This window comes from Rhyacophila brunnea, unplaced genomic scaffold (genome assembly GCF_057557595.1).
Source record: "Rhyacophila brunnea isolate RB1 unplaced genomic scaffold, BYU_Rbru_1.0 scaffold_9, whole genome shotgun sequence".
NCBI lineage: Eukaryota > Metazoa > Arthropoda > Insecta > Trichoptera > Rhyacophilidae > Rhyacophila > Rhyacophila brunnea.
The window spans coordinates 11,765,872-11,791,686 of NW_028233361.1; the positions used below are offsets into that span (position 1 = coordinate 11,765,872).

The 25,815-nt window shown below is 34.0% G+C and overlaps 1 protein-coding gene across 1 annotated transcript in view; it reads right to left on the bottom strand.

The window, feature by feature from the left end:
* The window catches only part of Fife (regulating synaptic membrane exocytosis protein fife), an 89,703-nt gene that overhangs the window by 37,299 nt on the left and 26,589 nt on the right, over window positions 1–25,815 (bottom strand). Inside the window, exons 6-9 of the mRNA XM_085960019.1 lie at window positions 24,755–24,987; window positions 5,104–5,228; window positions 4,725–4,908; window positions 2,240–2,301 (exon numbers count right to left, since the gene is read on the bottom strand). Coding sequence (XP_085816145.1) covers window positions 2,240–2,301; window positions 4,725–4,908; window positions 5,104–5,228; window positions 24,755–24,987 — 604 coding nt within the window. The remainder of the gene's footprint in view (window positions 1–2,239; window positions 2,302–4,724; window positions 4,909–5,103; window positions 5,229–24,754; window positions 24,988–25,815) is intronic.

The window sequence follows — 25,815 nt, forward strand, 5'->3', positions numbered from 1 at the left end:
TTCGGGCCGATCAGGCGGTTGATCCGATATGACAAAAATGACGGATATCGGACTGACAGATCTCAGATAACGGATTCAGAGGTCGTGGAAAAACGCCGTAATGTAATAAAGTATATATACGATTTTACATAATGTATAAAAAAACAAAGTAAAATTTATTATTATATATTTCGCACTGATTTATTTATATTATGTATGATTATGAATCGACAGTAAGAAAATGTGAGATTTGTTGATATAAAAGAGTTAAATATTAAATTACGTCTATCAAGATAGTCAATAGTTTTACACAATTAATAATAATATCTTTCTTTTGATATTCTTAAAAATACTATTCACTAGGCTTAAAGATTATTCTATACAGTTTTAATTATTATTGTATGATCCAATGATTGTTTTTACAATCTATCTATACCTATTTCTATAATTTGTAGATTCTATGATAATATTTATATTTTTTTTAACGAGTGCCATACCAAAATTAATATTTCTTATAATACAAATTACACAGGTTAGTGGGTGCCTATCTATTGTATCCATACTTGTTTTTAATTTACTAGTAGGTATGTTGTTGAAATAGTCTGTTTTTACATTACCATAAACAATAAGGGAGAACACGAGAACCTATCTAAGACTAACCCATTTAAATATTCCAACATTCAATTTAATTATTCTTAACAATATAAGATATATTTTAAAACGCTTTTTTAATATAATTTATTTCTTGGTAGGTATATATTGATAACGTGTTTCAAATGTTTTTTTTTATTATTTACATTTATTACAAACTAATTTATTGATAATAAGTAATTTTTTTCATACAACTTTTTTTTAAACATGGTAACATCAACAATATTAAGAGAGCTAATTTTTCATAATAACATTATTAGGATAAGATAATTAGTAACATGTTTATACTAGTAGTTCAGAACAGTTAATGATGATATAATATAATATTATATCCATTTATGTTATGTATATTTCTGAAAAGAATATACGTACTTAGGTACTAATACTATATAGGTCTGAAAGATTAATTTTTCTTTTTATAAAAGTCAGATATCTACCCCACCACAAAACTGCTGTTAACAATGATACAATCTTACAATAAAGAATAAAAAAATACATTTAAAATTAGTAGAATTCATTTGATATTGTTGAATTATTTACATGTTTATTAATAATAATATTATATTACCTATCTGTGGGGTAACTTTGCACCAGACGATTTTTTATATTTTCAAAAGTCGAACGTATTAAATAGAAGTGGTACAAAAAAACCCCTTTCTAACACATACTTTATATAATATTATTATTTATATAAATATTATTTAATATTATTAAATAAAATAAAATAATAAATATTATCAAAAGCGATGCACGCATATATTATATAGACTTCTCTTCAACTATATTACACATAGTTCCCAACAACATACTTGTAGATTGATTGGAAGAACCAATGGCTTAAGATAATTTTTGGTTATACGTAAATAATAATAATTTATTGTAATGATTTATTATGTAATTCTAACTTAACACATCTGTCAGTTATTATACGTATTAAAAATATAATATTTATACAAGCCGTAGATGTAGATATAATTATATTATGGTTTTGTAATTTAAAACAAGGAGATTATTATTTTGAAACAAAAATTTTGTTAGTAGTTCTACAATAAAATCCATCTCCTGTTACATGTTACAATCTTTAAAAATATCTAATGGTAATACTCTCGTTAGATCGTTCAGATGATGGGTTGCAGGTTGAAACACATTTCAACATCAATAATGTAAATTGAATATTGTAGATAATATAATAATATCATGATAACGAAGATCTACCACAGAAATTCCAGTTCAATTTCTAAAATTATTATTAGAAGTAACAAGTACCGAAAACAGTCATAAAAATACATTCGATTGAAATTAGCAATTTTTATTCGGTTAAAAAATATCACACACTAATTAACTATGGTATTTTGTCTATAAAATTCTGGCAGAACTTATCATAAACAAAAACAATGTAAATTTACATATATTTTATGCGTAGGTCTAAAGCATTATCTATAAGTCTACCCTTTTGGTAAAAAGCGTTTTTCCGGAAGAGCTTAGATTTGGTAGAATACCGCTGTAAGGCTACTCTGCATCATCGAAGATGTTCTGAACATGTTATAACGAATTATCATATTTTGATATCTGAATGTTAGAAAAATATTTGGCATTATTTTTTTTATACCGGAGTTTTTGGAAGTTTTCGTCGGGTTGGCGATGAAGGAGTTTTGTTGTCTGCATCGTTATCTGTAAAATGTAAAAACATGTTATAAAATAATAGCAAATAAATAAATTTCAACAAAGCAGCTATAAAATAATTTTCTGTGGGACCATCTTTACCGATATAAATACAGTAGTTGAGTAGTACCTACGTACTTATACAGGAAATTAAATTTTCATTAACGACAAGAGTCAGTTATTAATATTTGAATTCGATAAATACTATTGTTATAACAAAACATTAAATTTCATTCAAATATAATGAAAGAAACGTAGTGCAATAGTGTCAAAATAAATAATAAACCTATTCAAACCAATACACGTAAATATGCATTATTAATCAAACACAATTTATTTATGGCTATTCTGTGTAAAAATACATGCAAAAATACAACTATAATAAAATAAATGTCTTCATTGACTACACATTTATCCCCTTTATAATATTTCCAAAGGATTTTGGTGAGTGTTCAATACTTAATTATTGTTTTGTATTTACTACTCATAGGACAATGTTATTTTCATTACTAATAGTCAGTTAACAGATTTAAGCATTAATATTTTAAAGTGCTTTTGCTATTTTACAACGTTTTTCTTAGTTCGTATTCTTATTTGTCCGGTGGTTGTTTATCCGGTACAAATCTTGCAATTGATTTTTAACTAACTTCCCGACTAGCTAGACATTTGAAATTTTTATAATATATCAGAACACGATGCCAATGCATTTTCTAAATACTTTTAGCCATCTTTAAGTAGAATTGAATTCATTTTCAGTTAATTCTGTTTTGAATGAAAAGTTATTTCGACACTATTATTGGTTGCCAGGGGTCTGGGGTCCTAGCAACTAAATTATTAATATATACGTGCGTTACTATGAAAATCAATATGACATGTCAAAATGACATTTCAGTATTATTTCTATCAAGTAGGTTTTTTTTTTTGATTGTTTAAGCTAGTCAAGTCAAGTTTATATGATTCAACAGAAAATTTAAAAACGTCGTATATAAAAAGTTCTTTTTATCTTGTAATAGTAGCTTAAGTTAATGTTTTTCAATATACCATTAGAGAGGAACGGTAAAGATATTTTAATCTCTTATTCAGAGGTTAAGATTTAAGTTTTGGTTGCGGAAGAGGTCTCATATTCTATAAACAGAAACATCGTGATTAACATCATTTCAGCAATTTTATCTTTATTGAAAACACACACAAATATACGCGTAATAACACGACACCCGAGTATTTTTCAAAAGAGATTTTTCAAAATATAGATCTTGTGAATTATTCGTTGAATAGAAGAAATGGTACATATTTATGTTTCCGACCCTTACTAAAAATACATTCTAATAGCCATTTACACAAACATGGACTTACTGATAGCAGTACGTATTGTCTCGATTATATCAATGAAATGCAAATCGTCAGCTGAATGCAGAAATTTTCCCACATTTAAAATATTTTACAGAAGTGTTCTTTGAAACATCCTATATAAGTTATTTATTATATACATAGCTACATTTATGCATATTTTTTTATAAATAGTTCAATTAAAATATGATATACGATTATACATTTATCTACACAAATAATAAATAATTTAAGTAGGTTGTTTCAAAGAACTTCCTTCTAAAATATTTCAAACGTGAGTAAATGTTCTGCATTCAGCTGACGATAATGTAAACACGCATTATTGTGCAAGCTGCAAAACTGCATGCATGGATCAAAAAAGTTTAGCAGCTTCTGAATTTTTACGTGAGTTTCGAGTTGCAACTTGCAGTAGTGGCGAATCTACTGGACTACACTTCTCAGAACACAAAACACGTACGCAACAATCCAACAATATCCAACGCGTCTCGCCGATATTTGAAAAATGGGATTGGTGCGACAATCAGCATTTTTGTGTGTAAACAGTTAATATTGCGAAAGTAGAATTCACACACTATTGGTGCCAGTAAGCCCATGTACGTGCACAGACACTGTTTACTCTGCACGCATCACTATGAAATCAAGCCTTAATCTAATGTTAGGTCTAAGGGTCATTATTTTATTGTTGTAAGTATAACAAGGTAATTCATTATTTTAAACCAATCAATACCGGCAAGTTTTCCAGTCGATAGTAGTAGTATCTACTAACAAACGATGCGGAAGAGTGGTTTGAATCTTCGCTTACTTGACTGCATCAAAAGTTTTTCGAAAAAGTCAATAGATGGCTGAAAATATCAGATTAATTACGGCCCCGAAAAAAACCGGAAATTTCCGGGTCCGGTATTAAAAGGAATAAACATTGATCACGGAAATTTCCGGGTCCGGTATGATATATTGTGTGTTTTTACACTTACCTTTCGAAATTAGTTCGGTGTTTTAATAATCCATTCATAAAATCTTTGGTCCAGAATTACATGCACAATGTAGGTTGTATTATTAATGTTGTTTTGTATAAGATTATTATTTACCAATTACTAGTCCAGGAGGCGGCTGAGAGCCATCAGCTCGTCTTGGTTCCTCAAGAAGATCACACATTCGGAGGTCAGCTGCATGCTCCACTAGCAATTCTACCATATCACCAGCTCTGTCCATAACGGAACATACTTCTTCAAAACTCCTATCTGTCAGTGGCACTCCTCCCCATTCCAAAACCTTTAACAATATAAGATTATATAGGTCTTTTGAGTAAATTTATCCTCTTGAAATACTACTCAAGATGGTATCAGGTTAAATTTAGTAGGTTTCCAACCCTAACGCGAAAACTATGAGTCTATACAATATTGTAGGAATTGTGTAATATAATTTAGTTGTTCAAATCATTTCTCATTGGCAAAATCTCAACCTTACCTTATCACCTTGTTGCAGTCCACCCTTTTCTGCGGGCCCACCAGGGACGGTCCAAACGATGTAGGCAAAGAGCCGCCCATCTGGGCCTACTTTACCTCCCACCACTCGCATTCCAAAGCCACGGGCTGTAGGAAAAAATAAATTATACATTAAACGCACATACAAATTAATATTATATTGTAGCAAAAACAAAATAATAAGGTACGTGAGTAGCTTTCTGGTTGAGGCTATAAAAAGGTTTAATTTTTGAAAATTCTTAAACTTCCCTTTACGATACTAATACATTCCGTCCGTTCCGGTGATGTTACATTAGGTTCAGTAGCGCACCCTGGAGGGGGGAGGGCAAGGGGCTTTGCCCCCCCCAAAAACATTGAAATTGAAAGCCAATAGATTAGACAAATAAAAACACGGCAAAAAAATATTTGAAATTCTCCAGCACCCTCTAGAAAAATTTCTTAGATTTTAATTTCTAACACAAAAATTTCGAAACACTAATGTCGGGTTGTTTTAGAAACTCAATCTCTAATGGAAATGTCAAAAAATTCTCGGTGTCCATCCGAATTCCGGAGTGGTGTACACCGAGTGCAATAGACAAAAGTCCGATAAACGAGAAATTAGGCTGTGTTCTGTTGGGTAGGTTTGTGCACCTATAAGTTAAATGCAATAATACTTTTTTTTCCATTTTCAATTAATATTTTGGAACTTCACTATTAAAAAACCCAAAATCGACGATAAAAATTCGGCGAAAAGTACGACTACACCCACCACCATGGGCTGACGGGGCTATAGCCTGGGGGCCCGGGCTTAAGAGGGCCCTGCGTGGTGGCTCGTCTAATTGTGAGATAAACACACACCAGAAATATGTTATATTATAAAAAAAAATCACATGTGGCGCTATAGATACTACTTCATCAAAATTAACATAAAAAATATGAAGTATGATGAAAATAATATGATATACGTAACTACATGATAATAATTCACGTGTATCATTTTATATTACAATTATTTTTAGTGTTTCTAGAAAAATAAAAATGTTTATTTATCCAATATCGATGGGTTGAATGCAACTTGGCTACCACAAGAGGGGGTCGTGACCAGTGGTCTATAGTATGATAACGATCGATAATATGATATGAGGTCCGACAAATCAAGAATTCAAGGGAATTATTTAACAATATAGATAAATCCACGGAATACCATTTGGGAACACTACTGTAGAACATCACATTCCCCTTAACCCTGGTGATAGGTAAGGGGGCCCGCCAAACATTCATGATGTGGGGGCCATGCCCACCACAGTCGGTGGTGGTTTAAATTTAAAAAAAAAACATTTTTTCGGTGGAATTCAGCATTCAGAATCGCTACCGGACATTCCAGGCCCTGCAAAAACTGCTTCAGGAATCGGAACACGCGTACGCGAGCGGTCAAAAAAGGAACGCTCGCCGAAGAGCCCCAAATCACAACAAGATAAGGCCTCTACTGCTGAAGATGGAGAAAGAGAGCCAAAGCAAAAGAAAACCAAACAAAGAAGCCACCAGCCTGCACCCCCGAGTACGTCGGATGTCGAAAGCGACTGCAACGTCGTTATAGATTCAGCAGTATCGGACACCACAACCGAGCCTGAAAATAATGTCATCTATGATGACATACAAACGTGCTTATATGAAGTGCACTCCTCCCTTAGGGCTGGCTCTAAAGATAAGCTACATAATGCCCTACTAAGCCTTTCCGAGGCTGTTGGAAGGCAGAATTTGTGCATGGCCAAGCTGGAGATAAAAGTCGTAGCGCAGGAATGCGAGATTAAGGGCCTGCAGATTCAACTTCGTGATAAGCAATTAAGCATTGAAAATCAAAACCTGGCCATTGCTGATTTAAGAGAGCAGACGAAAACTCTCAAAACTGCCACATTACAAATCAACAAGGAGCCTACCATCACTGCCCCCCCTATTGATACCACCTGGGCTACTGCGTTAGGAAGGCGGCAGCGTCCGGCAGCTGCGCCATTCACGGCACCTGCTGTCACCGGGTCAGCATTTCCTTCGCTGTTGCCGCTAGCACCAAGGCCTGGAGTCCTCTTTTTCCCTACGGGAGAAGGAGAAAAACGATCGGAAACGACAAGAGAGCTCATCAAGAAGTCCCTTAACCCCAGGGATATTGGGGTACAAATAACGGAAATTAGAAACGTCAGAAACGGAGGTGTTATCGTACACCCCCGCTCTGAGGACGAGGCCAAGCGTCTCGTCAGCGCTCTGGAGACCTCAGAGACTGCTCTGAGTGTTAAACTTTCAGGAAAAAAGCAGCCTCGCATTATTATTTTTAATATGTCGGCTTCCACTACAGAACCCCAGCTTCGGGAGGCAATTTACAACTCTACAAGAGAGCAAACGGGTCTATCTGAGGAGGCCTACCAGGCCGTACGCCTCAGCCACAAGGCGGGTCCCAGGACTGGCAGATGCCATTATATCACGTATGTACCTGCCGCGGTGTGGTCTGCTCTCATTGCAGATGACAGACTGTACATGGGATGGGACTCTTTCCCACTCCAGAACTATCTAGGGGTAACCAAGTGCAATAAATGCCACTTATATGGGCACATGGCCAAATCATGCTCGGCAAAAGACGTCACCTGTTCTTACTGTGCCGAACCAGGCCACGACCGTGCGGACTGCCCCGTGAAGGAAGCTTCACCAAAATGCGTTGCCTGCCGCCGTCACAAGCGGCCATATGACCACCCGACCCATAGTGCAACATGTCCGGCTCGCCTGTATGCGGAGCAGAGGGAGCGATCAATGACGGACTACTCAATAGAAATCCCTCACCCATCCTCAGCATGACTCGCTTATAATAAGCATCATTCAACAACTTCCGCACCTCGGTCATGCGAGATTTATTATCAAAATGTAAGAGGCCTAAAAACTAAAGTAAATACATTTAAAGAGGGTATATTGTGTGCCCGACCATCGATAATTGCTCTAAGCGAAACATGGCTCGACGACACCATATCGGCCAATGAGCTGTTCGGAAGTGAATATTCTGTGCATAGAACAGACCGTCGAAATGGTAGACGAGGTGGGGGCGTTTTGCTGGCAATTAGAAATGGGGTAGCATTATCCACACAAACTTTATATCCAACCAGATCAAATTTAACTGAATATGATTTTGATTTTAATTTGTGTAAAGTTAATTTTAACTTTTGTTCACTGTACTTGGCCGCTGTATACTTCCCTCCCGGCAGCTCAGCGACTACATACAGTGATTTTTTTCACATAATAGAAAATTTGGTACTGCCCAACAAAAAACTAATTATTTTGGGAGATTTTAATTTGTATTCCGCTGGTATAATTGAATCTGATTATACCAGCTTTAATAATTTATTTAATTTAAAACAATTTTCTTCTGTGAAAAATAGTCTCGGTCGGACGCTTGATTTGGTGCTATCTAACGTTGGTTGCACGGTGGTCAGCGCGTGTGATGAGCCTCTCGTTCCTGAAGATGTCTATCATCCCTCTACTTGCACAATTTTATCTTTTAAGCATGTATCGCACATAAATGATTCGTCGATTCCTCCACTGAATAGGCATAATCCGCAATGGAATTTTTCAAATGGAAATTTTTTAGCGCTGTATAATTCTTTGAGTACTACAGATTGGACCTCTTTATATGAACAAATTGATGTAAACACGGCATTAGCTATTTTTTATAATAAATTTTATAATAGTCTGGACTCCTGTTTCCCTCGCCGGCTCGTTTATCTACCGAAGTACTCATATCCTAAGTGGTTTACGCCAGAAATTATTTATAATCTAAGGTCAAAGGCATATTATCATGCACTGTGGAAAAAACATAGACGGACTGCAGATTATAGTAAATTTTCCTGTCTTAGAAACTCATTGAAGTGTGACATCTCTTCGGCTCACAAATCATATCTAACGTCGATTGGTCGAAATATTGTCTCAGATCCTAATTGTTTTTGGAAATATATTCATTCGCTTAGTTCCAGTAGTACTACAAAAGACAATGCCATGATGACGTTGAATAATGATCCTATAGAGAACCATGTTATATCTGATGCATTTGCTAAGCATTTTGAATCACTTTATAGCTCAATAGAACCGCTACTTGACCCCGATTCTGCTGGTCCTTCGTCTGCAACGCAAGATATTCAAATCTCAGCTTTTGACGAGAAAGATATGGAATATGGGTTTTCAAATTTGTCTCCCAAAAGTTCATTTGGTCCAGATGGCTTGCCACCTTATGTGGTTAAGGGCTGTTACGAACATATATCCTTTCCGCTTAAACATATATTTAATTTAATCATAGCATCCAGCACTTTTCCTGATGCATGGAAAATAACCCGCCTAAGGCCGCTTCATAAAAAGGGATCTAGATCAGAGATCTCTAACTATAGGCCAATAGCAGTTCTTTCGGCTCCATGTAAATTATTTGAATCGATATTACATATAAACATCAACCGTCAAATAGACTCTCGCCTCTCCGATTCGCAGCATGGTTTTCGACTTAGGCGGTCCACAGTAACAAATCTTATAGTGTATAATAATTTTATTTCAAATTCTATGGATAAGTCAATTCAAGTTGATTCTGTGTACACAGATATTTCCAAGGCATTTGATCGTGTTGATCACGATATTTTATTACAAAAGCTTTGTACATTTGGCGCGTCATATAGTATAATATGTTTTTTTGCTTCTTATTTGAAAAATCGCCGTCAATTTGTTGATTACCATGGGAATGAATCGCGGATTTTTAGAACAAACTCTGGTGTTCCTCAAGGTTCAAGTATTGGCCCAATTTTGTTTTTAATATTTTTTGATGATATTGTCAAAGTTATAACCAATTCTTCTTGTTTGCTATTCGCAGATGATCTTAAACTTTTTCTATTAAACTATTGAAACCCCATTATGCTGTGCGATGTTGCAGTCTGACCTAGATGCTATCTCGCAATGGTCTATCTTAAATAAACTTGAATTCGCTACCTCCAAATGTAATATTATTTCATTCAATCGTTCAAGGCACACCTTATTGTTCCCATACACATTGTCTGGTATAATATTGAGTAGGGTAACGGAGATAAAAGATTTGGGAGTATTGTATGATACAAAGTTCACTTTCAATCAGCATATTCTTAACATCAGTACTAGATCTAGCAAAATGCTTGGTTTTGTTATGAGGGTTTCAAAATCATTCGAAAACGTCCGAGTGCTACGTACATTATACGTATCATTTGTGTTGAGTATTCTTGAATATGCCAGCATTATTTGGAGTCCTAATAGGTTCATGCACACAATTAAGCTGGATCGAGTCCACAATAGATTTCTTAGATTTCTCTACTTAAGAACATACGGGTTCTTTCCTTATGATAATGACAATAAAATGAATTTCCCGACTCGTTTTCTTCTGGGTATGCTATCAATGCAATCCCTGTCTACCCGAAGAGTGATTGTTCTTTTAAAGCATTTCTTTTTACTTCTTCGTGGGTTCATTTACAATCTGCATATACTGGCAAATATTAATTTTCATGTTCCCACCAATATCACTCGCAGCTCCACGGTCTTCAAGATACCTCGTCGCAGGACAGATGTTATGTTTCATGATGCTGTGTATCGTGCAATTAGCTTATTTGATGGCACCATAAAGGTTGATTTGTTTTTTATTAATTATATAATGTTTGTAGACGTTTTAAATAGGATAAATTTATAATTGTATATATTATCATATTTCTTTAATATTTACACATGCTGTCTTTTCCACTTTCTTGTCATATTAGTTGTTATTTGTAATTAAGATATTTTTATATATTTGTATGTATTATGTATTATGGCGCATTGGTCAAAAGCTGTATTGCCGTAATACTCTTTTTTATAAATAAATAAATAAATAAATAAATAAATAAATAAATATTGTGGCTCTTGACCAGTGGTTCTTAACCGGTGCACCGCTGGCTTGTTGCATGTGCACCGCGAAAATAATGATAAAAGCAGAAAAATCCGCGAAATAGCGAAAACCGAAAAAGTCCTTCGTGAAATTTTGAAAGCCGATGAAAGATCTAATGTGATTTTGATGTTGCCGAATCGATCGTACGCGTCTAAAATCTAAAATATCATGGAGGAATTTGTATGGATGGTGCTCCGTCAATGTTAGGCTCATTTAAAGGATTTGTTACCCTCGCAAAGACAAGAAATCCTAACATTATATCTGCGCACTGTTTTATTTACACAGGGAATCTATAGTTTCGAAAACATTACAGCAGTGCTAAAACCTGTACTAGACCAACATGGTAAATTTCATCTAATCCAGACCTTTAAAAACAGGAATTTTAAAAAAAAACTTTGCATTTCTATGGAAACTAAGTACGATTGTTTGATTTTTCACACTGAAGTGAGGTGGTTACAGTGGCGCAACCAGGGGGTGGGGGGGGAAAGGGCCCTGACACCCCCCAAACATGAAAATTATCAGAATGATTTTAACCATTGAAATTGAAAGCCAATAAGCCTTTGGGCTTAGACAAATAAAAACACTGGCAAAAAAAACACAAAAATTTCGAAACACTAATGTCAGGTTTTTTTAGAAACCCAATCCCTAATGGAACTGTCAAAAAATTCTCGGTGTCCACCCAAATTCCGGAGTGGTGTAGGTCATGGCTGAGGAGGGCTGACAGAGCTCTAGCTTGGGGGCCCAGGCTGTTGGGGGCCTGGCGTGTCGGGTTGACCAGATAAACACACATAATAAATTAGCTTTAATAGTAAAAAAAGTCGCCTGCGGCGCTAACACACTTCTTGGCCATGAAAATTTTCAATTACTTATATAATTGTGCAATATATTTTTTGATTATTATGTGTCGATACTCAACAGCTCCATTATTAAAGTGGATGTATTGAAAATCGACAATTCTTATGTATAAGTACCCTTAATTTGAACTAAAACACAATTTGAAAAACGTTAATGTAGTGTTTCACACTGCCTTTAATCTTAGCGGTAGGTAGGGGGCCTGCAAAGCCTAGCATGAGGGCCCGTTTCAGGATGTGGGTACCATGGTGTAGGTACACCGAGTGCAATAGACAACGAGAAATTAGGCTGTTTTACATTCTCCTCCTTGGCCCCCCCCAATATTAAATCCTGGGCGCGCCACTGATTAGGTTACTGTACGAAATTGATAATATTACAGTAGGTAAAAGGAAAATATCGTCACCTTACTATTAAAACCTCGTTAATGTGTTTGAGAAGAATATTGAGGGGAGGGAAAAACGTAATAAAAACAATATTTTAAACACCTCTCTAATCGATGAATCTGCTAACACTGGTTGTGAAAGACAAGGTTTTAATTTCTTGTTTGAAACCACGAGAACTACGAGTTTTTAAAATTTGTCGATAGATGGACAGCATGTTAGTCTAGGTCTAGAGAACCGAGGTTTTGATTTGATTTAAAATGTTTTTTTTTTAATTTTGTCGAACAAACTTCATTTTTCCATAATATCGGACTTACAAGGTTTTAATAGTAAGGTAAAGATATCGATTTTGGCAACATAAATAGGTCTAATAAGGTTTTATCATCATTATTTACGATTTATTTTATAGATAGAATAATCAAAAAAACATTAAAACTTAATTAAAATCATACGAGAATTTTTATACATTCTTACAGCTTACAAGTCATAATACTATTTTGATTTCACCTCTTACTATCTCACTATGTGTGACTCTCTTTGTCGCAATATATACTTTTAGATACATGTTTTTTGATCGTAATTGATTGTGATGCTCTGTTTGCAATGTGTATTTATAATACGAGGGTGGGTCAATAAGTCCTTAGAAAAGCCGACAGGTGGCGCGACTATTACTGTAAGCGGTTTGTTTTCATGCAGCGGCACTACCGATTCAGTATGCTGCGAAGTTTCAATCAGATTGGTCGGGTTGTTGTTTTTTATTTTCGTACATTTAAAAAAAAAATTTGCTTGTTTACAAAAATGGAGAAAATTGAGTTTAGAGCTGTTATTAAACATTTTAATATAAAAAATGAGTTGGATTTAGTTCACGGCATATCTGCTCCTTCACTTGTAACTATTTATAACTGGTTAAATGAATTTAAACGTGGTCGTACATCAACAAAGGATGAACCACGCTCAGGACGTCCTGTAGAGGTGACTACACCAGAAATGATCAATAAAATCCACGATATGGTGTTAAGTGACCGAAGATTAAAGTTGAGTGAGATAATTGAGGTTACAGGGATCTCAAAAGGTAGCGTCATTTCTATTTTACATGACAAATTGGGCATGAAAAATATTTCTGCAAGATGAGTGCCGCGTTTGCTCACAGTCGACAATAAACGCAATAGGGTGGTGGCCTCTAAAGCCTGTTGTCGCTCATGCAACGCAATCCGGATGAATTTTTTCGTCGCTTTGTGACTGTAGATGAAACATGGATACACCACTATACTCCCGAGACTAAAGAACAGTCAAAGCAGTGGATTGCGAAGGCAAACCATGTCCAAAGAAGGCGAAAACCGTAAAATCAGCTGGTAAGGTTATGGCTACTGTATTTTGGGATGCACGTGAAATTATTTTCGTTGACTATTTGGAAAAAGGAAAAAAAATAACAGGGGATTATTATGCATCTTTATTGGACCAGCTAAAAAACAAAATTGAAGAAAAACGGCCTCATTTAAACAGGAAAAAAATCCTCTTTCATCAGGACAATGCCCGTGTTCACACATGTTTACGATCAATGGCTAAAATTGAAGAATTGAAGTTCGAATTGGTCGACCACCCACCGTATTCGCCAGATTTAGCCCCCAGTGACTTTTTCCTTTTCCCAAACTTAAAAAAATGGCTAAGTGGACAAGGTTTTTTTGCAAATGAAGAAGTCATCGATCGGACAAATGCTTATTTTGAGGACCTTCCGAAAACTTATTTTTCTGACGGTTTAAAAAAAATTGAGAAACGTCTAACCAAGTGTATTGAGCTCCAAGGAGATTATGTTGAGAAATAAAAAAAAAATACAAAAATAAAAACTGTTTTTATGCTTTTTTCTAAGGAATTATTGACCCACCCTCGTAAGTTATGACAGGTAAAAGAAAACTCACGGATATCAATCAATTATATTCTGTATTTACTGTATAATGCTATCGATTTTAAAAACGAATAACATTTTAATTATATGTAATATTGATTATTCTAGGAATAGTCAAAATATGAAAATGATGAAATGCATATTGACTGAAATATTTTGCAGTTCAATGGACTGGGTACCAAGGTGACACATAGGAAAGGGAGAGTTAAAGAACATTTATTATTTTCAACAGCTACGTTTGTTTCGTAATATACGTGAATGTTAATCACGTGAACGAAATGGGCATTTAGTATTGGTAATATTTGAGGACACGAGAAGCGCATTATATTTCTCGCGTTTAATGGCCTTACCGTCACAAAGCAATACATCAAATCTGACTTCAAACTCTTGGTCCGTAGGGACTGGCTTTCGAATTTTTATTTTATTAATCTGTTCTTTGGTAGTTAATTTATATATAATAGTAAAAGCCAGAGTAATATCGTTTTAAAATACAATTCCGCCTCTTGTCCAGTTATCTTATTCAATTAAAATTACAATCAATGTATCTTTCTTGTATTACAATTTTTAATAAACTATACTATCTGAAGTATTCCGATAAGATATATCTATTTTATTTATAATTTAATTTAATGCAATGCAATTTAATATGTAAATATTGCCAATCAATGTTTGATTGAACTGGATTTAAAATTCAGGATTCTCTTGATTTTATTTTTCAGGATAAATAGTGAACATTTATTAAAAAATAGATTAAATAAAATCAATAGCCAGTGGTTATATAATATTGATAAATATAATATGTCTCCATAATTTTTTATACATATGTGTGTAGATTCTAATAATGCAAGCCAGTACACAAATTATTTAATACAATCCTCTTTTACGACATTTTTATATCACAGTATGATAATAAAACAGGATTTTATTGTCTGCCTATTTTTTTTATTATGGTCAGTATTGTGGACGGAAGGAACGTTACTTAGGTTGATTCAAAAGAATGAGCGATGCCTATTTAAAAAAGACATTTAAAGTGAGTTTTCAAAAATAGATAATAACAAAAAGAACAGTACCTACTGATATATGGATAGATTCCTAATACTGAATAAATTCTTTCGACCCTACAAACAGCTATGGTACTGTTGTGCTGAATGGGTTTATAGAAAATTTTGGGTGTAATTTTTTTTTCAAATAGTGACTTTTTACACAGAACTACAAAATATTTTCTACAAAAAAAAATATAAATTATTGTTGCGAGACAATGGTTTTTAAGAGGGCTTCGAACCGTTATTTTCTTTCGTTTCGGTTTTCGTTCCGGTTCAAGTAAAAACATATTATAAAAACGGTTTTTCCGGTTTTCGGTTCAGATCCGAGTGATTAGTTTATAAATGTTTTTATTTGTATTAAAAAATATCTTCTACTATTATTTTGAACATTTTATGGTACTTGTGTGATAGCCCACCGCCACGCTCCAAAACCAATGGCTATGCTGCACCGCAAGGCCGTAGCCATAATTTTTTAAAATAATACATGTAAGCATACATGAACGAAGACTGAAGTGGGGTAACTGATATTTTTTTCCGGTTTGGTTCCGGTTTTCGTTCCTACTAAAATAACGGTTTTTTGTTTCGGTTCAGTTCCGGTTCGAAGCCCTGGTATTTAACACTATATGAGTGGCAATTGCCAAATGCTAGGTATTTGTTATATGTGATTGAAGTCTGAATGTTTATGTGATTGTTTTATTGCTATTACTAAATTACTATTTAACTATTAATATACTACCGTCAGTACGCCTTTTAGACTGTTGTAAAGAAAAGAAAGGATTTTTTTTTATTGAGAACCATTTTTCTTTATTAGGACTGATTCCAGGAAGGCATTTAAAATTACATAAATTCGATGCTTCTTGTCAAGAATTTAAGTAATATGAATCAATTAAAATGAAATTTTAGAAACATTTTAATAGAAGTTATACCGAATAGTACTATTTTTAATATTTTTTATAACATTATTTTATTCATTGTTTGGTACAGTTTCCTTATTATGGTATATATTTAAAACGTTTCAAAGCTGAAATAAATATTTGCTTATTAAGGCGAATTCTTTACCTACCAGAGGCACCTAATGGAAAAATACGAAGCTTGCAATTTGAGACATTTTTTTGATAATTTAAATGTATCTGAAAACATAAAAATGAAAAATATTTTTATTTTAAGTCAAAGATAAACTTACAATTAAAAAATGTGAATTTGTTAAAGGAACCCATCTTATTTTTACATATTATTTTTTAGTTATATTTATTATTAAAAAATATTTTTTTAAGTTTTCTATATTGTATTGAAAAGATTTTTGACTAATTCATAGTTTTTAAAAATTATCGATTTTAATAAAAATATGAATATTACGTATAACTTGAAATCCTTTTCATTGATATTATAATATATAGCATATTAAATAAAAAGCAAGCTCTAAGAATTTTATATTGTTGAAGATATCGGGTTTTCATTGCATTCAGTGTACACAATTTCAACTCTCTTTCTTAGTGATAAATGTAAAATGAGTCAAAGTCATTGTGGCAGCACCACATGGTACATGGCACAAGAAGGAAAACATAAAAATTTCCAATAATGTTACATTGAACTATTTAAAAAGTGTTTAAAATACTGATAAAACGTATAAATTTCAAGACAATTTATTATATAAAAAAACTTTGACGTTTCTTAACCGGTTAAGTGCCCAAAGCGTCTTTTGACGCCCTAATTACACCAATTTTTATGTTAATTACTATCAATTAACTAATTGCGGCATAGAAAGGATTAAGGGTGACAGCAAATATAGACCCTGAAGTCTAACGAATGTCCAAAGGAATGACTGACCAAATAATTTTGAAATACATTTTCATCACTCAATTTCACGAACTCAACCGAACATTTCCAGATATTATACGAGTATTATACCACAAATGTGATGGCATAAAATTATTATGGTATTTACAACTGGAAGCCATTTTGTCAGGATATGTTTTTATATTGGACAAAATGATGCTGAAAAGAAAAATATGCTCTTAATAAAAAAAACATTTTATAAATTAAGTAAGATCGTATTTCACATGAGATGATTTGTAAAATCTTTGGTAGAATGGTGATAGGCATGGTTTATTATTCATCATAATTTATTTACATTTCTAGCATTGTGTATGTGGATAATGGACCCTGTCTTGTAATTTGTACATACAGATCACCGTATCACAATTCACCGTAAAATGTTGTATCGTAAATATATGGTCGTATGTATATTATGACCGTCCAAACTCTTTGCGTTGTATAGTACTGAGATAAAATTTACGTATGAATAAAACACGGTTCTTGTCGGTTTACAGGAACAAATTTTGAAAATAGCCGGATATATTGGATTATTTGTTAGGTTAGGTTAGGTTAGATTTTCATTCTTGAATTCATGAATTTTGCCAAAATCAGCTATGAAGATTGGCGCGGTTTCCGCCTGGCTTCCTGTTAACCGACTTGTACCTAAAACACAAAATACGTTATAAACACTGCCAAAATACAAGGGAAAGACGTTAGAAAATAGGTACTTATGTAATTAAATTAGAAATACAGAACAACGCGTAATTTTCGGTGCTATAGAGATGACCGTAAACTATATGGTCATCTGTTTCCGATAAGAAAACTCACGGCGAGCAACGGTGAAATATAATACGTACAATTTACATGTAACCGTTACGTACTACACCACGCATCACATCCAAGGATATCTATTACTCGTCAGTCCTTTTGCGTTTTCCAAGGTCATGTCAGATTTTTTTTCATGTCAGTTGGCTCTAGATTCTTTCAAGAAGTTGGCAAGATTGCGACATGCGACAGTGGGATTTATTCGATCTGCGCAGTAGAACGATAGTGGTGAACCTGCCGGAAAAAAACGAACTACGGACAATTTTTCAGGTTCATCAATTATCCACTACCTGTCAAATATGACGAAATAGTAACATAAAATGATAACATTGCGTCTCGCTCACTCTTAAAGAATGAATTCGAATGACAGTCAGCACTTTTACGTGTAAACAGTTATTATTACGATAGTTTAAAATACGCACTATTGCCAATAAATCCATGCATGTATACAAGGGCTATGAGTCTTTGATGTGCCATAAATGGCTCCGTAAAATACCATCGGTAGTGCGCAAACATTGAACTATTTTAACCTGGAGCTCACGATATTATGTATTAAGAGCGTACATAAGTGAAACGGCAAATACTTTTCAACAGTATATGGGACGTGATTTCGGCCGTGCTGCCAGTCGGAGAGCGATAGTTGACCTGTGAGCACGTCAATTCGTTTTGTGATGGCGTTGGAGGAATATATTCTTAAATCGTGTAAAGATGACTAAAAAACGTTCCGTATGTACTTGAAAAAGAAAACAATGCAATGAATGTACTATTATTATTACGAATATAATAATAAACATCACATTAAAAGGACGCATGTCGAATTTTTGTGAAAAATTATATTTCGTTCGGCTCTCGTCATTTGCACAATCTGCGCATCGCCTAGTCACGATCTTTTTAGACTATGCCTCAGCTGAAGTATAGCCTCAAGTGAATGCTGCACCAACCATATCTACATTCAGAAAAGGAACTCTCTTTGCGAAGTGCTACGACTCAATATGCACGACCAAGTACACGGAGCTGTCAATACATTTCAATGTTCTGTCCATCGCAGATTAAAAGGTAATTATTAGTCTACGGTTGCATATAACGGTAGATTCCTTTACGTTGATTTTTAGCAAATGCAAAATAAAATTAATGTCCAGCTGACAGCTATTATTTCTTGAACAACCTTGATAGAGTCGACGAATAGAAGGCGACGAATAGATGTTGTGCGTTGGTAATTTGTTTTAGTTATTTCTTGTTATTTAAATTTATACGTGATTGTTCAGCTAAGTAATAATATTTTTATTGGATCTACAAGCCAATGTAGATCTTGGCCTCGTCACATTTTTTGTCAATGGGTACTAGTTACTGTACCAAGCAGCCTCTCATCACGATGGGAGTAAAGAGGCGCTCGTTGGACACGTGCTGCGGATGCTAGAAGAGAATTTTAACTTGGCTTGCTTGTTCTTCAAGCCAACCGGATTCCGGCGTACTGGAAGATCGCTAAATAATATCTATAGAGTGTATACGGCAGAGTTACGGGATGCTGGTTTGACATGGAACGATGCAAGAAGACTGGTGAGTGACAGGGATTCTTGAAGGCGCCTCGTGGTGTTCATATGCTCCAACTAAGGGGCGGATATGGTCGAAGAAGAGTTAATTTGGAACCAATGACACATTGAAAAACACCACGTAATTATGACAAACTAATGAGGAAAACCCGAGGTCCACAATGATGTACAAAAACTTCTTTAAATAAAAAAAAACACTAACTCGATTCATTTTAACATGTCAAATATATCTCGAGATAAATGGATATTCGATAGCTTAAATACAATATGTTGCCAGCGTCACTTTCTTATATTAAAGCTTTATCTGTAAGATTTATTTATCCAAAAAATGAAATATATATTCTGTAATGACGGCGTATTAGGTACTCTTTTATAATATTTATAAGTGTATTTGAAACGATAATGGGGCTTTATATACTATATAGTATTATATCAAATACAAATCGATGTTTTCGTACGAATGATATCAGTTCTAATGCGCTGTTTTAGCACAAAGTGAACGCTTTAGAAATAAGCAAGTAGGGTTCTTTTCATCCAGCGAAGCGAACAGATAGAAAAACGGTCGACGCTAGCGAACCCGGCGTCGCGGCGTGGGCGTCGATTTTTCACGACGACGGCAGGAAGTGGGGTTGTTGGGAAGGGTCAGGGTGGTTGGGAGCGACGCGTGTTTATGCGAGCAACAGGTTTTATTACTCGCTGGCCAGAACTCACACATACACACGAAAATCATTGTTGTACGATGCAAGAACGACTCGTATTAAAACGTATCGAATAAAAATGTTTAGTAAATTAAATTTAGTACTGAGTATTACAATACTTCATGTTTATTATGTTTTTTTCTACATAATATATATTATTTGATTATGTTCTGATGCCTAGTAGCAGGGATACATGGTATAAAATCAAGGCCAATGAATTCAAAAAAACATAAGTCAACAGTCATATTAAAATACAATATAAACCATACATAACTTTGAAAACACTTCTGAGAAAATATATTATAATGCATATTTTTGAAAAAAAATAAGACACCTCACAGGAATCGAACCTGCATCTTTCGGGTATCGCGCCCACGTACATTGACCAAAATGCTAAAGTAGTCATACTTACTTACGACAAATTTTAACTAATCGGTTTTATTATTCACTGAAGCGCTTTCTAAATTGAGCTACATTGGCGATCGGCTTTTATATTTTAAATCAAAATAGGTATTACTTTAATTACTAACCGACATCACGGATCACTCCAAGATTTTTATTGTAACTTACTTGGGCTTGCTAATAATTTTTAATTAACTGTCAATTTTAAATCTTGTGAATTATTCGTTGAATGAAAAAAATAGTTAATTACAATATAAAAGTTTTATCAAAAATTAAACAACACCATTTTTCCCATTTCGTGGTGACATTTGACAGTATGTCAGTTGGTATGTCTGTTTTTTGTCTTCTATTTTGACCTTGGGAGAGGTTTATTTATTTATTTTCAGTACAATTATCTTATTTTGTATGTTAATTGAATTTGCGTTTCCGTAGAAGGACTTATAATCGTTTTAAAACAATATTTTTTTTATTAATTTTGAGTCAATTGAGTCATATGTACTAAAAGGTGGGCTATGAACATATCTAACGATATTTAAATAACATCAGGGATCATGGTTTGTCTTACCTGTAAAATTTTATTTAACAATTTAACGAAGATTTCCATTTTGGAAATTTGCTACCAATCTGAAATTTATCATCGTCAACAATGAACATCTATCGACATATAACTAAAGGTTTCAGTCAATAGTTATGTACTTGTTACTCAAACTTGTCATATTACATTGTATTAGATATAATGAGTAGTCGATATCAAACCTTTCAACCAAGCAGTTCACAAATAATCTCTTAATTAAATAATTGTTCCTTGTATACTGTGTCCGCAATGGACATTAAACTATCAACATGAAAAAGCCATACTATCATATTATAATATTAAAATATATATGAAACAATAAAGAACTATACAACAGTTCAGTGTTTATTTATCAATAAATTATGTACATAATATAAAACTAAGCTAAATAGTTGGACATCATACCAAATTAAAATAACAAACCACTATAAAATATGGTAACCCCCTTAGAAAAAGACGAACAACAATATTCATGAAGGACATTGGCATAACATTCTTATTACGGGAAATATGACTGAAGAAAGTATGCAGCCTTTTTGCTCTTGTTGCTAGAAGTTTATATGAATGACGTTTTATATTTTTTTGGGTATGGGATTAAAACTCACATCTTTCATTCTCCAGGTGAGTGGTTTTATTGATTTAGTTCTACCGATTTGCCTATAAGACATGACAAGTAATCCTAATAACTATATTACATAATAAAGGTGTTTAAATTCTATTTACAAGGTAACCAGCTCTGTAATTAATGAAGGTAATTTTATAACTAATATGATTAGAGATGGCATCAGTTGGTGTTTACAAAATTTTTAATGACTATTTTGTTCTTGAAAATAATTACTAGTTATTTGATTCTAAATACTGAATATTATACGCAATATCAAAATTATAATATTAGATTTTTGTTATTGAAAATATTTTCATTACTTAACAAGAATCTCATATTCATAAATAATGTCGTTTATGGCTAGGTATATTCAGACGGTAACCGGACAAAAGAGAACATGTTTACAATTTATTACTAATTTATTACACAATTTATCGTAAAACAAAAATCTATTAATATAACCTCCACTGTGTGGATGCTCATAATTAGGATCGGACATAATTAAAGGAATATTCAGTATAAAATGAAAAATATAAATTTAATTTGAATACTTTAATTAATTTTACAATTGCATTAAACAGAAACAAATAACGTGTCTTTTTTTTAAAACGCACAAATGTATCCATATATTTTGTTAAATAAATAAACAGTATCTTTTAATTTAATTCCGTAATAAAATCATGCCCCACCACTGGTCGTAAAACGTTATCGTGAGCAAATTCTAGAGTATGTTAAGAAAAACTGACTCCTCGGGAGAGGCAGTGGCGGCATGTGGCGTGAGGGACCACTTGCGGAATCACTTTCAATTAGCGTCACTTGCGGCAGGCATTATTGCATTGTGTTATATTACGTCAGAGCCGACGAGATCCTTAAGGCCCTTATTGGGGCGGTTTAGTGACACCAGCTTTCACGCAAGAGATGTCGTTAGGTAATATATAACAGGAAAACTCATCACATCGTAGGTATTCAGTCCGCATTAGATTTTTTTCTTTAAACTATAAATTTAAGTCATGTCAAAAGAGTGTAAATGAAAATTCCTATTACATTTTTATCTTATAACACATTACAGTGCTTTTCCAACGTTTTCAAAATGATTCTAGAATGTAATATTCTAATTATTGAACATATATAATTCTGAAAACACTTCTGAGAAAATATATTATAACCAATAGAAAAAATCTTTTTGAAAAAAGCAAGACACCCCGCAGGAATCAAACCTGCATCTCTCGGGTATCGCGCCCACGCACCTAGTCAACTGTGCTAAATGAATCATACTTAATTACGACAAATTTTAACTATTGGCCTTTTAGTACTCACTGATAAGAGATGCAGGTTCGATTCCTGCGGGGGTGTCTTACTCTTTTTCAAAAAGATTTTTTCCATTAGTTATAATATATTTTTTCAGAAGTGTTTTCATAATGGTTGAATGGTCTGCTCTTCAGTCATAACCGCCCCTTAGTTGGAGCATATGGATACCACCAGTCCAGTTTTCTTTTATCATTCCAGGTCATACCAGTATCCCGTATCTCTGCCGTATACACTCTATAAATAGTATTTAGCGGCCTTCCAGGACACCGGAATCCAGTTGGCTCGAAGAGCAGGCAAGCCAGGTTGAAGTTCTTTTCTGGAATTCACTCTCAGCGTGATGAAAGGCTGCTTGGTGCATTCTATTATCTCCTCGTTAATTAATAAGTCATCGCACACCCAGTATCCGTCGCAAACATCTGTTCTCGAAGTTCAGTATACGGTTACTCTGAGAGTTCGTAAGATGCCATGATTCATTACTGTAAAGCAGTACCGTTAGAATGAAGGCGTTTAATAGGTTACATTTTTAATTCTATTGATAGCCATAGAAAAACTAATATTATGCACCTTGGTGCCATGAAACATGGCGATTATGTTTATAGCCGCTATTTAATATAATATTTCTGTAAATGGCGTGCACTAAAGTGTGCGGGATTTCCATTTTGATTTATATTGGTATTTTAGTTGAGCTAAAATATGAACAAACCGTTTCTCTTGCTATATAACAACGTAGCTAAAAGTTTAATATTAATTCAATTAATAATTGTCCCCTTCGGAAACCATGTTGCAATTATGCTGTAGCTGTAGCAGTCTATGACTTCGGGCCAAGTCAGCATTATTTCGACAGTGTAAGAATTAGCAAGTCATTCAAACTATCGCACAATTGTCGCATCTATAGTCAGAATATTCTACACGCGTGACATTCTTCGATGGGATCGAAACGTTCGAAGTGCAATATTGCAGAGGCCAGCAGATTTCTCAATTGCAAACTAATTTCATCAGCAATGACTCGCAATTTACCGAATATTCATGCATATTATAATTAGCGGGTCTTAGTTGATGCGTTAGTCAGTCTAAATACCTATTAGTATCAATCTTAATCAGTAAGCTTCGTGTCAGTCGCTCTGCACCGCAACATGTTACACAAAGACTCTGACCTCGGAGCAGTATCATAAGTATTATAATACAACGCTCTTGTAACATACTCTTGTACCGATTGTTTACGCTGCAAATAAAACTCGCTCCTCCATCCAACGGAGCAACCATCAAATCTCGACTTCTCATCTCTCCTCCTGACGACTCTCCAACTACACCTTCTGGTTATCCCTAATCACAGCGGTCTCATCGCTCAACAACGAGACTCCAAATAGCTGCTGATAGAAAAGTTGAATAAACTTGAGAAGCGATGTCGTCAAGATGTTGAAAGCCAACGCATTTTTATTTATCGGGTACCTACTAATACACTGTAATATTATGCTTTCAGACCTCTAGTTGCTACTGATTGTGTAAAGTGTGGGTCTAGTGATTAATTCTCACGGGCGCCACTAGATATTCGTAAATTTTAATAAACCCAGGTAATAATAATTTAATACGCTGATTCAGATGATAATCCAACTGTAACGAAGCATACTGCTCTTTCCGTTTACGGAGTCGAAATCGGACATGACTTTACTTTCCTCCCACTCTCTGTGGGAAATAACTAGACAAGAAACTTGAAAATATGAAAGTGAAAAAGTTATACTCACTGCGATGGGCTTTGTCAGCGGGATCCCTCCGTAGCAGAACTCTTCGCCTGGAGGCTCCAGCGCTGTCGACATCGTGGATTACGATGCGTATCGCTTCTCCATCTATCGACTGTTGTCTGGCAGAGGCCGTATGAGGGGGCGAGTTGGGGGGAGGGCACACGGCAACAGCTGCCGCAGCCCCCGCGGCCGAGCCTCCGAGGGCTCCACGGTTCACCAGAGCGGCGATGTCGGGACTTAAATAAACATGAGTCTTAGTATCACCGCACATAAAAACTAGTGCACGGTATGGATGGTTTTGATGCGGTGACATAAGGGGTTGCTGCACGCATCTCATTTTCACAGGGAAAGTTATATACAAATATTGGACGATGGAGCTGCATGAAATATCATGTTCCGGTATAAAATGATATATAAAGAAATATTGATAGTTTTTAAGTATTTTTTAGGTATTTTAACGTATTTTATAAGTTACTAGCTGAAGTATAATTCATTGATCGATATGCATTTATCTTATTTAACAAAATAATAATAATTACATTCTTCAATATTACAATATCTGTATCTAGGCATACATAATTATGACTATGCATGTCAAAATTAAAATAATTCTGACAGCCAAGTCAATAATAAAAAAAAAATCGAGTGCAAAATATCAAAATTATATTTGTCGTGAAAATTCAAAATTGGAATTTGCTGAAAGGTAATTTGAACAAAGGAACGTTTGTATTTATTATAATATAGAGATGTCAGTTGGAAAACGAAATTAAACAAAAGTATATTTTTAACTTTTATATAATATATGGATTTTAAAATACCACATACCAGTTTAAAAAATTAAAAGGTATCGTATGAATACATAACTTATATTAATTATTTTCATAACATTAGGAAAACTAAATTAAAAAAGTCATTAAAAGATTTATTTATATAAAATAATGACATAATGTTTTCAGAATTGGTGGATCGATATATATTATTATATTAGTGTGTGACCAACAAACTATTTGCATGCTATAATTATTTGTGTATGATGTTTTCAAGAGTAAGCACATCATAATATG